At 41.6% G+C, this 18,175-nt stretch overlaps 1 protein-coding gene across 3 annotated transcripts in view; it reads right to left on the bottom strand.

Annotated features, from left to right (window-relative positions):
- Window positions 1-18,175, bottom strand: part of CPNE5 (copine 5) — a 130,400-nt gene that overhangs the window by 81,311 nt on the left and 30,914 nt on the right. For 2 of the 3 annotated variants that reach the window (XM_026677889.2, XM_087959960.1), the window contains exons 2-3: window positions 15,406-15,446; window positions 11,515-11,561 (exon numbers count right to left, since the gene is read on the bottom strand). In XM_026677889.2, the coding sequence (XP_026533674.1) occupies window positions 11,515-11,561; window positions 15,406-15,446 (88 nt within the window). Of the gene's footprint in view, window positions 1-11,514; window positions 11,562-15,401; window positions 15,447-18,175 lie in introns of all 3 variants that reach the window. The other variant, XM_087959961.1, reaches the window with a different exon arrangement.

The following is an 18,175-nucleotide window of genomic DNA, read 5'->3' as shown; positions in this document are numbered from 1 at the left end:
GTGGGCGTGGCTTGGTGAGCGTGGCAGGGGAAGGATACTGTAAAATCTCCATTCCCATCCCACTCCTGGGGGAAGGTTACTGCAAAATCCAATCCCTCCCCACCCCACTAACCTGCTCTCCAGCTGCGTTCTCCTGTGCAGGGCAACAAAAGAAGACCCAGCCAATCAGCTGGGACTCATAAGGCAGAGAATAGATGGGGGCAGGGCCAGTCAGAAGTGGTATTTGCCAGTTCTCTGAACTTCTCAAAATTTCCACTACCGGTTCTCCAGAACTGGTCAAAACCTGCTGAATACCACTCCTGCTTGAACTGCAACATGGTTCACTACCCAGTTACAATATCTATGACTGCAGTGAAAATAAAAACACCCTTGAGTCAAGTTTAATTCCTAATGACTTCACAAATCTAACCATGTATTTTTCTTAGCAGCAATGGGTTTCTACCGCCAATGCTTTTTCCACAGATTTGGGGTTGGTGGGGAAAGGGTGCCTCCTCTATTTTGCCTACAGATCAATTTTGCTTAGGATTCCCAGGTGCTCTCCTTTCTGAGTCCTAATAGACTTGACCCCCTTTAGTTCCTGAGCAGAGACTAAGTTGGCTACATGCTGCTATCTGTGGAGGAAAACAAAGTAAATTGATTCCCCCAGAGGGTTAATATTTGAACCTTCTTACTTCTTCAGAAAAGGTTAAACCTGTCAGTGTGGCATTCACTTTCCACCAACATCCTATTCTATTAAGATGAGAAGAGATGAATTGAGATTATCTGTGACTTCTATAAATGCCACTGATAGAGCCTCAGAATTGTCCTCAGAGTGAACCTTTTCATATCTACATGTATCTAGTTACTCGTATAAGCCAGCCTTGCCCAACCTGAACCCTCCAGATGATTAGAATCAGAAGTCTCTGCCGATCTGGTCCATGGAATTCAGGAATTGTGGAAACTGTAGAGATAACCAGATCTAGGAAGACTCCATTGTAGCCTAAGCTTAGCAAGAACCAAGCATTAAATGCAAATTTAAGGAAATAGTAAAACATGATCCCTTAAACACAAATTCCCCCCCGCCTCTTCTTCACCAAAGTATTTTCCAGAATCTTTCCAGGGAAGGAAAGGTTTCAATTTCCCCCATCACAATTGCTTTGACAGTCCCTCCTACCCACCAACTGCTATTTGCAATTTTAAAAATATCCACCTTCAATACAGACACATTTAGTTTAACTTTTATTAAGAGGTAACAAATGATCAGCTGGGTTCAGTTCATACGAGGAAAGGACTCTCCCCCCCTCTCTGACTTTATATGAAAAACAAGTACAAATATCCTTCACTCTTCTGACAATGGAGATATTTATGTTTAGCCATCTGGTTAGACTAAGAGCAAAACTCACTGCCAACAATCATGCCTACCATCTAAGGCAGTTTTTTATTCCTTCTATAGAATTGCTTTTGATTTGAGGCATTCCCCCATCCTTGTACTAAACGTGTTAACTTCATAACTCCAATCTCATAGACATTAATACCACCACAACCACCATCTCTCCCCCCCCCCTGTATGTGTGTAATATGTATGTATGTACGCATGTATATATGGATCTTTGGTTATTCGGGTTTCTCCGCGTAAGATTGGAAGTATCTGAGCAACGTTTGATGAAGTCTCATTCATCATCTTCAGGCTTGTGTCTTCGGCTCAGTGCTTCACTGAGAAGCACAGAGCCGAAGACAGAAGCCTGAAGATGATGAATGAGACTTCATCAAACGCGTGCCTCAGATACTCCAATCTTACGCAGGAGAAACCCAAATAACCAAAGATCCACATACAAATACCCGCGAGAACCTCAGAAAACAAGTATGTATATATGTATATATACACCCTATGTTTCATCTAACCCAAATCCTACCATTAGTTTGGAAACCAAGGACAATGAAAGATTTCCCTCTTCCCAGATATTCCAGATATCAAACTGGTATAATATCTCAGGCATCCCCAGTCACCTTAAACTTCAATTGGCTTCTTTCTATGACCCAGGACAGCATTTTTCAAGCTTAGCATCTTTTGTTGTGGAATTCTGCCAGCTGAAATCCACACATCTTAAAGTTGATAAGGCTGAGAAATACTGATCTATAATAGATAATAGAAGCACTTCTGAACTACTGCAGTGGCAAATAAATTGTTCTGAATGTCTGCTTATAACTGGGGGCTGTAATTAAGCCAGGGGCATTTGTTCAGGTACTGAACAAGCTTAGTTTCTTAGTTCGTTCTCCATGTCCATGGTGGTTACTGCCTTTTAATTTTTTCCAGGCTTTTTTAATGCCTCTGTTTGGAAGTGAGTTGCTAGGGATTGACAAAGAATAGCAATATACACAGATTAGCTATATGACAGTTGGGAAGGGAAAAATAAGGACAAAATAAGCCTCAAATGTTATCTTCAAATATGAAGCAATACTTTAGGGAACTATGTCTGTGATGAGTTATAATATTAATAACCATTTCATTTTAGTAATCTATGTCCGCAGCAGAGAAATGTAAAAAGCCATAAAACATTCAGACAAGCAGCAGATGAGTTGTTCGGTGTTGTGTGTGGGAAGGCTGCATTTAATAATTAAAGTTAATTTTATACCAATGGAATTTTGTATTGCAACGGCAGCATAAAATGGACTAAATTCTCAAATTAGGAAAATGATGGGCAATTCGGTTTTGTAGTATTCTATATGAATCAAAGGGAATAAATTTGAATCTAAGAGAAATAACAAGAAAAGATGCCTAATAGGTGATGCCTATCAGCTAATTTTGCCCATGTACATGTTGGAGAATCAAGTGATAAAAACTTTTCTGGATCATGTCACTTCAGAGAGCAAGCTTGAATATTTCATTTCTAATTTCATCTCATCCACCAAATGAAAAAATTGAAATGTTGGAGGAAAAATTTAACCTGTCTCTCCCTTTCTCTCTCATTCACACTATTTTGTATTTGAATAGGGGGCTTTATTCTCACAGTTTTCCAGTGGGACAGTCCAGGAGAAGTTTCAGGGTTAGAAAGGGATGTATTATTGGGAGAAAAGGAAAAGGGGCAAGGAGCAAGGGGTGGAAAGGAAAGGAAAGGAAAGATATATATGCAAATATGTTTCAAGTCATGATTTTATTAGTGCAGAATCAAATAACATATAACTCAGGGAATCCAAAACATATTCAGATACAGGGCAGAGCCTGTGGAATTTTTATCTATGACTAATATGGGTAAAAGTATAGCACTTGATTTTAGTTGTCCAAAGCACAGCAATGAAAGAACAAACACAGAGCAACTGGAGAAAGACAGCAGCTTGGCTCTAGGAAAAAGAAAGGATCCCAGAAGGCAGTTTCTGTTGTGAACTAAAGAAATATAATTAATAAAGATTCATTTGCCTAGCAGGATCGTAATCCTGCACATCCTATTGGCCCATATAATGGCAAGTTACGATTGGTTCATTCCGAGCAATCAGACTGGCTGTTGGCGGGCCGCGCCAAGATTCAAACGCTATAACAATATCCATTGGTTATCTGCATAGCAGCTCACGCTATAAAAGAGTGACTGATAGCCGGGGTTCTTTTGTCTCTGTTAACATGTTGTGAATAAAGAGCTGAATTCACGAGAAGCAGTTTCGTCTCCGTTTATAAACCCATGCCTCATACATAACACTGGCGACGAGGATGGGATACGGAGACAAAAGAGCTGACTAAACCCTACAGAGCACCAACCGAAGCACGTGGCTGAGAGCGCATCTACATCGACAGGATGTCAGGTGGCGCTATACCACCCGCTCCTTTTGACCCGGAAAAGGAAGACTGGGAGTTGTATATGGATCGGTTTCAAATGTTCCTAGAAACCAACAATTTGAAAGACGCAACACCCGGAAAGAAGCGGGCGGTGTTCTTGACCCATTGTGGACCAGCCATTTTTAGGATGGCGAAGGCGCTCGCGAAACCGGCTGAGGTGAAATCAATGGATTGGGACAACCTCGAACCTATCCTACGGGCCCACTATGCCCCCGCCGTACCAACGTTGGTCCGGAGACACGAATTTTATCAACGAGATCAGCGGAAGGGTGAAAGTATTGCAGACTTCATCGCTGACCTTAGAAACCTGGGAGGCCTCTGTGGTTTTTCAGACCTAGAGGAAGCTATGAGAGACCGCATAGTTCTGGGATTAGATGACCACACAGTACAGAGCAAGATCATGGCAAAAGGGGACATCGATCTTGCAGATGCCATTGCTGACGCTACTGCAGCAGAGGCAACCAAGAAGTCGGCCGCTCGAATGCGCCGCACCAACGCACCGCTCCGTCAATTCACCCACGAAGCCTCGCCTCAACTAGAAAGACACTCAGCAACAGCGCACCATGAGGACCTCGAGTCCCAATCCGAGAGTGATGAAGAAGAGGTTAACAGACTTCGGGCCGAACGAGATCAACAAACTCTAAAACTTCAGCGCCCATGTGCGGGTTGTGGGGGAAACCACCCGCGATCCGGTTGTAAATTCCTCGACGCAATCTGCCGTTCCTGTGGGAAGAGAGGCCACATCGCACGGGTCTGCAGAAGTAAGAGGGAATTCAACACAAATAGAAAGGAGAACAACCTCCGCCAAACCACAGGGAACCTCCCTGCAAATCGGGATCGTTGAATAACCAATGGAGCAACCATGCCTACGGCAGCAAAACATCTGCTCTTCCAGCACGACGAGAAGAGACACACCAGACTATTATTATCGGCCACGCTTCGTCATTAGACAAACAAAAGATCCGAGTGGAAGTGGCGATCGAGAACAAACCTTGCCTGATGGAAGTCGACTCCGGATCTGTCGGCAAGACCTCAGAACACAGAAAATCATCCTCAGAGATTACCAGGGGAACACGATCCCAGTCGTCGGAGTGAGTCAAGTCCAAGTATCTTTTAAAGATCGTGCCGTGTCACTCCCATTAACTGTCGTCGATGGTGACCGGCCCAGCTTACTAGGCCTACAATGGTTCGCCCCACTTGGGATCGAGGTGGCCGGCATTCACCAGGCCGGAAGCGACGATTGGGAAGAGAGCATCGTCCAGGAATTCCACGACGTGTTTTCGGACAACTTAGGCAAGTACAAGGGGACCCCAATATCATTTAGCCTCAATCCAGAAGTAGCCCCTATCCGCCTTAAGCCTCGTCGGGTTCCGTTCGCCCTTAAACCCAAGATTGACGAACAACTTGATAAGTTAATAGCCCAAGGGGTGTTGGAACCTATTGACCACGCCCGTTGGGAAACCCCAATCATAACCCCCATCAAACTGGATGGGTCGATCAGAATTTGTGGAGACTACCGCGCCACTCTGAACCACGCACTCCAACAGAGCGCTTATCCAGTGCCGGTAGTTCAACACCTTCTCCACTCCCTGGGCGGCGGGAAGATCTTCGCAAAGTTAGACTTAGCGCAAGCGTATCAACAACTACCCGTTGATGCAGAAACCGCAGAGGCACAGACCATCGTTACACACCGAGGTGCCTTTAAATGCAACCGACTCCAGTTCGGAGTGAGTGTAGCCCCCGGGATATTTCAGAGTCTAATGGAGAGACTTTTACAGGGAATAAAAGGGGTTGTACCATACTTCAATGACGTGTTAATTGCTGCCCCAAATAGAGAAGAGCTTGAAAGGCGTCTCAGATTGGTTTTACATAGATTTAAGGACGCCGGTCTCAAGGTTAAAAAAAATAAATGTCAACTATGCACGGAAAGGGTAGAGTTTCTCGGATACCTCCTCGATAAAAACGGTATTCACCCTACCGAAAACAAACTCAGGGCAATCAAGAACGCCCCAAGACCTAAAAATAGGACTGATCTCCAGGCTTTCCTGGGACTTATTAACTTTTACAACATCTTCTTGTCCCAGAAGGCGACCGTAGCTGAGCCCCTACATAGACTTCTCGACAAGAAAGCCACCTGGGTCTGGGGACATCGAGAAGAACACTCTTTTCAAAAAGTGAAAGACTTATTAACATCCGATGCTGTTCTAATGCAGTACAACGAGACTTTGCCATTAAATATTACGTGCGACGCATCACCATTTGGGGTTGGAGCCATTTTGAGTCACGTGTTACCAAACGGGCATGAAGCCCCCATTGCGTACTTTTCATGGACATTAGCGAAGGCTGAACGAAACTATAGCCAACTTGACAAAGAGGCTCTTGCTATTGTATCGGCCGTGAAGCGATTCCACGAATATGTGTACGGGCGGCCCTTTACTCTAATTACAGACCACAAGCCTTTACTTGGCATTTTAGCAGGTGATAAACCAACCCCGTATATATTATCGCCTAGAATGACTCGTTGGTCAGAATTCCTAGCAGCCTACAACTACGTACTGCAGCATCGCCCGGGGAAAGCCATTCCCCACGCTGATGCTTTGAGCCGTTCCCCACTTCCGGAAACCGTCAGCGACCCAGCTCCAACCCTCACCACGCTGCAAATTGAAACCCTCAACTCGCCGCCACTAACGGCTAGAGATATCGCTGCCGGCACAAAACGAGACTCTATCCTCGCAAAAGTTCTCAGTTGGGTCGAACGCCGGGTGGCCAGTCGAAGAAACCCCGCCATTTTTGCGCCATTTAAGAACCGGCAAACGGAACTATTCTCCCAGAAGGGCTGCATCCTATGGGGAGATAGAGTCGTCGGTGCCAGAGAGGCTACAGTGACTCGTGTTGCAAACCCTGCACGAAGGACATCCGGGCATCGTCTGCATGAAGGCCCTCGCTCGAAGCTACGCGTGGTGGCCAGGCATCGATAAACAAATTGAAGCCTGGGTTACCACGTGTAAAAACTGCCAAGAAGTCAGCAACGCCCCACCGAGAGCAATTCCCACCGAATGGGAAACTCCTCGAGGCCCATGGTCCCGCATCCACATTGATTTCGTGGGACCCACGAAAGGACACACTTTTCTCCTAACCGTGGATGCTTACTCCAACTGGCTCGAAATCCACAAGATGAAAAGCACAACTACTGACTCTGTTATTAAAAAAACTAGATAGATTATTTGCAACACACAGTTTCCCGGACGTTCTAGTTTCCGACAACGGACCCCAGTTTACTGCTCTCACCTTCGAACAATACTTGGCGGACCAGGGCATCCGCCATGCATTAACTTCGCCGGCTCACCCTGCGGCAAACGGTAGGGCAGAACAAATGGTTCAATTCCTTAAAAATGATCCAAAAAATGGATCAGGGGGACATCGACGCTAGATTGAACAAAATACTCTTACTACAACACATTACCCCCCATAGTGTCACCAATAAGACCCCAGCCGAACTTTTAATGGGGCGGAAGCTTCGCTCCCACCTCGACCAACTACACCCGTCTTACTCGCCAGAGAAACCTTGTGGATCCAGCAGAACGTATCGCCAATTCAAGGTAGGCGACTTGGTCTACGCAAAAAACCTTTCCGGCAAACCGTTGTGGGTCCCAGCCACCGTAGTCTACCTCACTGGCCCTAGATCTTACCGCCTTAAGACGACAGATGGCAAGATATGGAAACGCCACATTGATCAACTCCGATCTCGCTTACAACCAAATATCTGCGACCCCTCTGACTTCCAAACTCAAGGGGGAGGGAATACCGAGGGGGACGAAGGCCGTATAGATGACGACGTAATCGAGGACAGACGGCCGCTAAACCAAGTACTCGCGCCACCTGAAGAAGGTCCGGGATCGGGGGCATCCTCCCCATGGAGGAACACCGTAGTAGAGGCGTGCCCGCCCGATCCAGGAATGGACTTAAGGGACCCTGATAGTGCCGAAAACAGCACCGCGGAATCAACCCCGGGCGAAGACGAGCCTTGCGTTCCACCGGAACCGAACTTTAAACAAAAACCGGTGGAACAGCAGAAATCAAATAGGCAGGTAAAACGACCTGCATACCTGCGTGATTACGTCACCACGGCTGTCAAACGGAACCCAAGGGGGAGGGGTGTTGTGAACTAAAGAAATATAATTAATAAAGATTCATTTGCCTAGCAGGATCGTAATCCTGCACGTCCTATTGGCCCATATAATGGCAAGTTACGATTGGTTCATTCCGAGCAATCAGACTGGCTGTTGGCGGGCCGCGCCAAGATTCAAACGCTATAACAATATCCATTGGTTATCCGGATAGCAGCTCACGCTATAAAAGAGTGACTGATAGCCGGGGTTCTTTTGTCTCTGTTAACATGTTGTGAATAAAGAGCTGAATTCACGAGAAGCAGTTTCGTCTCCGTTTATAAACCCATGCCTCATACATAACAGTTTCCATTGGGAAATCGCCCACCTTAATATTCCAGAGAAAATGCAGCAAACTGATCTTGATCCAACAGTTCATCAGCTCAGCTGCTCAATCAGCAGTGTTGAGGAGATACCTGATTTCAGCTACAGAGATTTTGTATCTTTGTATTTTAGCTCAATCCCCTTATATTTCTATTACAAAAGAAGGGAGGAGAAGCCTCGCTGAACTCAACCAAGTTCACATTTGCTGTGAGATCTGAATCAGGGACTTCTTGGTTAAACACCTTGTACTTTTGCTCTCCGTTACTACTTTAGATCTCAGTAAAACAGTAGCCAGTGATACGGTGCAGTGATTACACAGATTGTGACACCAATTTTGAGAGACAATTGTCAGCTGGGGAAAAATGCTGGATGACTAACATACTGCCAACAGCCAGAAAGTTTCTTTTGGGACTTGGGAATTTGATAATGATAAGGAAATACACACATGCTCATTCTTTGATTACAACTATTGGCTCCAAATTCTCCAAAGAAGCCTTCTTGTGCACAGATGCACTTCGTATGTGTTGTATTAGTTCCAACCACTCGTAGCCAATAATGACTAAGGATGGTGGCAGCTATAGTCAAAAACATTTACAATACTTCAAGCCTGGAAAAGCCATAGCAATTGATCTGAAACATTCACCATAAGGCCCATCCAACAGTCAGGAATCTGTTCCACTTTTGAAGATTAGCTTAGTAAAATGACAGAATCCCAAGATAAAACGGGGCACGTAGCCTCCATATTGCTTATTGTCCAGATGAAAAAGGAACATATGAGTGAACCTTGCCCTTAAAAGTTCTAAAGGAATGGCACATTCTTTTGAACTGGGTAAATGACAGATCAGAGAAGCAGGCTTTTCCCAAAATGAGGGACTCCAGATGCATTGCCTTTACTGGCTGAGAATTCTGGGATCCAAAATAACAACATTACAAAGCCTGACCTGATCTGTTGCTTTGCCAACTGGGATGTAGTTGCTAAGCCAGCCTTAAGTGCTTATAGAAAAATCATGGGGCCCTTTTCTTCTGCAGCAAGAATGGAATTGCTCCTGAGAAAGAAATAACAAAACCTCAGTGGTGCTGTTTCCAAATAGTTAATTTCATAGAACAGAGAGATTCTCTTCTTACTTGAAGTCTTTATGGAAAACACTCAGGGGAGTGCAACAGTCATGTAACTGAGCGAAACAGAGATATACTTCAACATTATTAGAATGGGATGGTGGGGTGGGAGAAACCATCTGCTCTTTTTCATATTGTGGCAACATCACACAAATTCCCTTCTTGCTGTTCTAACAAAAAGTAACTACATTGGCAATCAGCAAAATTATTGAGGCCTTTCCCTTTCCATTGTATAAGCAGTGGTAGGAAATCCACTGCTTATAACAGCCATTACATAGAACTGCATGCTTCCAAGAACGCATGATTCATAAACTTGTGTTGAATAAAACATACTCATCAGGAAAAGAGTATTGTGTAAATCTAAAAATAGATTAATTTACTAATCAAATAAGTCTACATGAGCCCAGCTTTTAAGGCATTCAATGTGGAGCGATGTCACTTTTCTTCTTCTACTTTGAATGGGGAAGCAGTATTTTGTTTATTTATTCTATTGTTTTTTACCCCATCTTGCCCATAGAGCTTGCAAGTTAGATCAGTTCAGGATATCAATTTCATAACAAAATACAAAACAATAAAATAACCACAATGATTCACTAAAGCAGTTAAGGTCCTTAGATAAAAGGAAAAGTAATGGAAAACTACTCTTCCCCCAATGCAACATGGCAGGTATATCCCTGCTAACCATCTTGCTCCAACTGCCCTAAAACCTCTTGCAAGGGCACTGAGTCACTTGGGCAGCTCAGCTGCTCAGGAGAGGAAAGACCTCAGGGGCCAGATATCCTCTCATAAGGAAAATTGTCTTCCACAAGTTCCACAATCCTCCAGGGTCTGCAAACTGCTAAACTGTGCAACAGTTCATGTGTAAGTGTCCGTCTCTTGTGATGATACCTTTGATAAGTGCCAAGAACAATTTACAGATCCAAAATTAAAACATCTACAGGTTTCTTCTTCATGATTTTTTTTTTTTTGGGGGGGGGGAGAGAGACAGCAAAACCTGTGAGGAAAATCAGGAGGTTTGTAAAGAGAAGGGACCCTTCAAGTACAATTTGCATTTAAGGGCAAATACCTTTCTCCTTCACATCTTTCCCACTCATAATGTTACATCACGGAACTGAAGAAATAAGGCATAGGATTCCCCCCAGCACCCACACAGCAGCAGTTGTGTGTGAAAATATATAAGAGTAGGAAGAGAGGAGTAGGAGGTCTTATTTTTAAAAGCAACAAGTTTGTGTTTCAGGGAGAGGATAGGAACGGAAACCTGCCCACCCATCTACAGCTTCTATCTCTTCTGTTTCTCATTCCAGGTTCCCTTTTCTCTTCTGGCATTTCAATTCCAGAAATGACCTAGCAGGAAGTAAAGTTGAGAGTCTGCAGAACAACCTACAAAAGTTGACTGAATTTTGCTTCCTCCCCCCACCCCAATGTCTTAAATTCAGCCCCTTAATTCGTCTTCTCATGTGGCTCCTATGTGCTGGGTTTCAACATCCAGAGTTACTGTTCTCATGTATCACTTTGGCCTTAACTTCTGTCCTTCTGCATCGTATTTTCAATTCCAGCCATATTCACATCAACTGGATGAATTGGAACCTTTCCATCAGCCTATGCAGCTTTATGCCAGCTACACCAATGTCATGTTTCAGTGTTTCTCAACTTTGGCCACTTGAAGACATCTGGACTTCAACTCCCAGAACTTTTCAAGCAGCCAAGATTGAGAAACACTGCCATTATGTGCTATACTAGCACAAGGGAATGTAAAAGCAATCCAATGGACACATATTGAGTGTGAGTGAAGCTTTCTAAGTGAAGCTTTCACACCCTTCAGTGGTGCCACAACAAATACACAAGACATCTCAGCCATTTTTAACCAACAGAATTTTCATCAAATGCCTTTAACCTAGTCTGCTTTTCAGATGATAAAGAAGCACACACACTCACACTCACACACACACACACACACACAATTTCCAAGGCACAAGGCAAGAAGGTGACTTGTAATAATTGTAAGAGGCAGTAAAGCAGAATGAAATCCAGGAGATACGATCTGCTGGAGAGTCACCACTTTTCTGAGACACGAATTTTTCCATTAACACACAAGTTACATACCTCTCTCCACTGCTTGGTCTCTATGCCCTGAGTATACAGCACACACACTGTAAAGGAAAAAAAAACAACAACCACAAGTTAACTAAGCCACTGGCACAGAGAAAAGAATTTAGCTCTAGTGCCACACAGCACAGATTGTATTAGGCAGACTTCACAAGCTTCTGCAAGATCAAAAGCTAAATGAAACTACTGAAGCTTGATCTCCCCCACTGAGAAGGTGGGTGAAGTGGGGGTGGGACTGGATTCCTGAAAATTGTAAAGCTATGGTTCATTATTTCTTTATCTTCTCCTTTTTCTTTTAAAATGTTGTTTATTGCTATGTACACAAAGATAGCATCTAAACTTTTTCCATTTTGCTATTAATGAAAAACATTTTCCTGCAAACTCAAAAAGGTAAGAATGGGGAGGATTTGAGGTCTAGGTTATAATGAAAAACTGAAAAGGAAACTAATTGCAACAAATGCTAGAACTTTTGATTTGATCAGGCCTTAGGTGCAAATCACATTTAAGAAGCACATTTTGAACTGTGTGACATCTTAAGCATCCATCATCGTGTTTTTTTTTTGTTTTTTTTTGTATTTGTGTTTGATCTTCACAATAATCTTATGGGATAAACTGACTGACAGAAAATGGCTAAGCAAGTATTTCAACTCAACATCCCAACCATTCTGCCCCATCAGCTCAAAAGAGTGGATCCGTTTCTGTTACTTTTGCATCTCAGCTCCAATAATCTACATAACATCAATTTCATAAGTATGACTGATTGCTATTGTTCTCCCACATAATGGAATAGCACAAGAGTTATTTGCCTTAGCTTACATGAGGAAAAAGAGAGGCTGTTTTGGAATTAGAAGTTATATCACATTCAACTGGGAACTACAGCATGCCAAGCCTAGTTTTATACTAAAATTAGTGTCTCTAGAATTCTTGTCAGAAAGAACACAAAACACTGTAGCTTAATTCCATCCAAATTCATTAGATTCACTGGATTTACCCTCTTGAATCAAACTAGACTTGGCAAGATGGGTAGCATAGCACTTTAATAAATAAACAAACATGGAAAATTCAATCCCCAATTCCTCCAAAAAAAAAAAAAAAAAACCTTCAGTAAATGATTTGGGATTCACTGTTTTCTCTCAGCTATATATTTTTCTGAAGACTTCTCAGCTTAACCTATTTTTTGTGTAGATAATACAAAGTAGGGGGGAAAGACTCATGTTTATCACATTGAGTTCCTAGAATAAAAATAGAACATAAATAAAAGGAATAATTAAACCAATAACCTTTGGGTTCTGGCCTTATTTTACTGTCCAAATCCATAAAGAGAAACCTCTGCTGTCCTTCCTGGGTTGGACCCTCCCTACAACACACACATTTTCCTTGCTTTCCCTTCTGTATAAGTAGCAATGAAGCAACTGCACTCTAAAGAAACACAGGAGAGGTTCTCATAAACTATCCTGTTTTCTTCCACTCAGAGGTGGATACTTCCTTCTATAAATCCAGGTCAAATCTCATGCTTTCATCAAAATGACAAAAGAGACAAGAGACCCAGTGTGGTCTAGTGGTTAAGCCATGAGCCTAGAAACAAGAAAAATGTGAGTTCTAGTCCCAATTAAAAACAACAGGGTGACTTTGGGCCACTCATCCTCTCTTAGCCCAATTCCCTTCATAGGGTGGCTGTTGTGGGGGGAAAATAGGAGGACAAAGAATATTAGGTATGTTTGTGCCTCGAGTTATTTAAACAAATAATAAAGGCAGGATAAAAAAAGAAACACTACAAGACTGTATATGACATTTTAAAAAAAACACACAACTTGAATTGGGACACAGTGATGCCATTTTTCATCTTCTGATCTCCTTGTGGCTACCTCTGAAAAATCTACGCTACTAGGCACTATGCTAAATGCAGAATCAAAGAACTATAGCTCCTTCATGATTTAGCACAGAAAACCAAGCAAGACTTTTAAATTACCCAACAATGTATTTCACTAATGTACTTGGCTCACTTTCAATTGCTCCCCATTATTAAAGCATAGCAAAACATGTAAAAATGATTAATGAGATTTTAATGAAGAGAAGCTGCCAGAGAGCAAATGATGTCCCACTAAGCTTTTTGTTTCCTGGGTTCTGCTGATCATGTCTTTTATCTGCCGCAGGATCTATACACATTAGTTGTAACCTCAGTGCTAATCAAAGGAACTAGAACTTCACAAGGTGAATCCGCAATAATGTGCTACAGTGCAAAATGTTACTGTTCAGAAATCTAGGCTGTCACGATATCTTCCACATCTTTTCCAAGCCACTCCACAATATCCTACTATGCTAATTACATTCTAAGACCACAAAGTTCGTCTAATCTTTATTGCAGAGGTGGGGAACTCTGGCCCCTTTATGACTTATGGACTTTAACTCCCAGAATTTCTGAACCAGCATGGCTGACTCAGGAATTCTGGGTGCTGAAGTCCACAAGTCATGAAAGGGCCATTGTTCCCCAGATTTGCTTTAGTGGGTTGTCTCCCTTCCAGTGGTGGGATTCAATTTTTTTTACTACTGGTTCTGTGGGTGTGGCTTGGTGGGCAAAGCAGATCTTGGTGGGTGTGGCTTGGTAGGCATGGCAGGGAAAGGATACTGTAAAATCTCCATTCCCTCCCCACTCCTGGGGGAAGGTTACTGCAAACTCCATTCCCTCTAACCTGCTTTCCAGCTCTGTTCTCCTGTGCAGGGCAACAAAAGAAGACCCAGCCGATCAGCTGGACTCGGGAGGCAGAGAATAGATGGGGGCGGGGCCAGTCAGAGGTGGTATTTTCCAGTTCTCTGAACTACTCAAAATTTCCACTACCGATTCTCCAGAACTGGTCAGAACCTGCTGAATACCACCTCTGCTCCCTTCCCACTATTAGGAGATATAATTTTAAAAATCTAACTTATTTTGGCATTTCTGCCAACTTTTCTCATACACCTAATATTATTTGTTGTCTTCCTGTTTATTCTGGCCCCCAAGGTAGTTTGGGTTGGGCTTCTCCAAAACCAGTTATTTCCCTCGTCATACATATAGATGGTGATGTTTTGCATATATAAGAATCAGTCTAGGAGAATCAGATAAAATATATTTGCAATCAATGCACCATTATCTCCATTCTACTGGGAGAAAAGATTATAGAGAACTAAAATAAAATAAAATACACTGGACAGCACATATCAGAAATGTAGGCAATGTAATTGTTGAAGCCGAAGAAAGGAGGGTCAGAGATAATAAATTATTAATCAGGTTTTCAGATGCATTAGAAGTACATACCAGAATGTTATATATACAGTATAATCTATGCTGGGTTTAATAATTGCTATGTAGGAATGAATATCTACCTTTCAGAGCTTTTTCTGTTTAATACAAAGGAGAAACTCACTCTGTCTCTGCTCATTTTATACATTCAAAGCAAGTCACCTTAGTGAAAACAGAAATCATCCACATACTTAATACATTTCTCTGTGTTTATTAACATGAATTTCTTGACCAACATGATTATGTTGTATAAATATGTGAGAGCATGAGGTCATTCGGATTATAAAGATGTAAGAATGAAAGTTTAAAGCCAATAAGACATTTTAAATTGGTAAATATTGTTTATTTTACACCAGGAATTATTTAAATTCTGTGATTAGCAAATCCCAGTAATTACAATTATGTATTATGCTTCCCAGATTTAAATTAATGATTCTTAAAATATTTAATTTGGCTTTTACTTTGCCTTAAGATTGTAATTTGCATATATTCGCAATATAGAACTTGACAGATCCATAAATTGGGGACTAGAAATTTCATGAACAAAGCCCAAATAGTATAATCAAAACTCATCTTGAAGAAAAGTGAAAGTTCATGCAACACTTACGTACATGGGTCAGACTTGGAGAATGTATCTTTATCCAAAAGATTCCTGGGGGGTGGAGGAGGAAAAAATAGAAAGGATTATTTAGGAGCTGAATAGATGAATTTTCAGTTGAAAACTGAAAAAACCCTCCCTAGCTGCTTTTTTCCCACCGATTCTCAACTATTTTTTTAAAATAATAATATTAACTGTTTGTTTTTCAAGCAATTATATATAACCTCTAATCTTTGAGCTCTGTTGGAATTGCCAAAGCAGCTATCAGAAGTAACCTAGATAATTAGAGCTGCAGAATCAGACCATATAAATAAATACACCAAAGACAAAGGAGAATGGGTTTCTCAGACAAAGTCTCATTCAAACAAGGTGTCTTTTTGCTTACAATGAGTCAGTAGCCATGCTGACTCAGCAGGCAAGTCTACAGGCTAAGAATATTTGATTGCCCAAGGAAATACTCCAAACCAGGGATGTCAAACTCATGGCCCGCGGGCCGGATGCATCATGTGCTGGCCCCACCCCTGCCCAGTTTAGCAAAAGGGAAAGAAGTCCCGATACATCATGTGACAACACTGTGAGGCCATGAATTTGACACCCCTGATCCAAATCATAGTTACCATGCTTGGTATACAGAAGAACTGTATTTGTAACAGAATGGCTATTTCTAGCTTATATGCTTCCTAACATTAGCCAAGCATTTTCTCATTCACTATTGCTTATGAACATGTTTCTCTCTTCAGAAAAAAACACTTCCTTGCAATCTATTCAGTGCTTTATATTATCTCCCAGGGCCAGTTTAATCAACTTCCCTTAATTGGCACTTTTCAGATAAGTTGGAATACAGCTCTAATAATTTCAATTAGTATTGCCTTTGTCCGTTATGGCTAGGGAAGAAGAAAGTTGAAATCTAACACATCTGCAGAACACCAATTCAAACTATGGCCAAAGTATAGGTATCAATACTAAAGCACATGCAAATGAACCCAACTGGAGGAAATATCATTAACGTAATATTAAAGTAGTTGCTTTGCAAAATGAGCCAGCACTGAAAGCACATTAGTTAAGATGTTTGATTTCCTTTCTGCGTTAGCTATAATTCTCTAAAAGAAATTGTCAAGGAATTATTCCAAACTTCACTATAATTTAGAAACTATTAATTCATCCTTAATGGAAATTCACATGTCTCAATCTTCAAAATGTTTACTCCTGACCTTCTAGAACCCACACAAAATTTTAATCATCCTGAACCAATATGCTTAGTAATCATTCGAGAATAGTTTAAGCAACAGCTTCATATAGTGTTGCCTTGAATCATTCTGTAAGTAGTAGAGAAAGAAAGAATTATCTAGCCAGGTAAGAAATTATATTGCTTTGGCACTTTGCACCAGTGTTACTACTGCCCAATTCACACTGTCCTTTTCACAGCAGATTCACAAATTTTTGATGGCTAAAAATGGACTATATATTTTCACAAGTTATATCTTGATAACTGATGATGTAAAAAATGTTAAAGTTGTTTCTTTCTTTAAAACTTAGGGGGCATTTTTATTCTCTGCCAGGTGGTGTAATCTTTCTTAAAGTTGTCATAAATCTCACAATTCTAAAATTTTGTCTCAGGAAACTTTCTAATAATTTTATTTCCTTCAAGAATGTGCCTGTTATAAAAATTCTAATAACAAGTATGGTAACTTTTCTAAGAGCTGCCAGGCACTTTGCAGTGCTGAATATAGTCTGAAAACATCAAGACATAATAGTGTCTTATTGTAATGTTTTCAGGCTATATTCAGCAGTGTAAGTGCTGGACAGCTCTTAAAGTTACAGTACTCATTACTGGGATTTATATTTGAAAATAGACAAATTCTTGAAGGAAGTAAAGATCATAAAAGTGCATAGGATTCTTTGCTGATGTGGTTAAATTTTAGATTCTGCACTAATGGCATATTGTGCCATCAATGAATAGCAGAAATAATGAAGGATTAGAAAGAGCTTAATAGCATTCCAGTTTCAGAGCTAGGCCTTTCAATAGCTTATCTTTTAAGCACACAAGAACACCAATTAAATGTAAGACGATACACATACTGAATGCAGAGGGAGTTTGTTTCAACTCCTTGGCACACTTCTTTCTAGAAGAAATCTTTCACTACTTTAAAGACAAAAAAAAAACAACCCTTCAGGGATCACAGCAGGTCAGGCATTTGGGCAAGGGAGGAGGCAGCTCTGAGTCAAAAGAACTGGGTAGATCAGTAACCAGGGCAATCAAATAAGACTTATCCGTTTCCTATGTGATTCCCACTAGGGGAGTCTTCCTCAGTGTGGTATTCTCAAAGAGTTTTGGGAATACAGTTCCCAGGATTTATAGCCAGCATGGCTGAAATCCTGGGAGTTGTAATTTCAACTCTTCTAGAAGACACTGTGGTGATGAAATCTAAAGCAAGGCGGGAATGCAGAAGGCAGTAGAAGATGCATCAGTCATATTGGGGAGATTAATATTCAGGTACAAGAAAGTGAGTCACTCATTATTATTCATTCTTAAGACTCAAATATTTAGCATCCAGAGAATAATTATTTATCCTCTTCTTCTAGGATGTGATACCCAGCTATTAACCAAGAAAACCTTCCTCCTCTTTTTAATTTTTTTAAAATAAAATCATAATCAAGGGAGGGGGGAAGGCCCCTTGGGATTCTGGAGAAGCTGACTCTTCAGGAGTGCAAATAGAAGAGAGCAGACTAGAAAGGTTAGGCTTGCATATCTCTATGCGTGTATGCATGGTGCGTGTGTGTAT

The sequence above is a fragment of the Notechis scutatus genome, chromosome 3 (assembly GCF_049901735.1).
Source record: "Notechis scutatus isolate UNSWTSFEM ecotype Mainland chromosome 3, rNotScu1.2, whole genome shotgun sequence".
NCBI lineage: Eukaryota > Metazoa > Chordata > Lepidosauria > Squamata > Elapidae > Notechis > Notechis scutatus.
The sequence above is the reverse complement of the archived record's forward strand: the minus strand, read 5'-3'. Positions and strand labels throughout refer to the sequence as shown.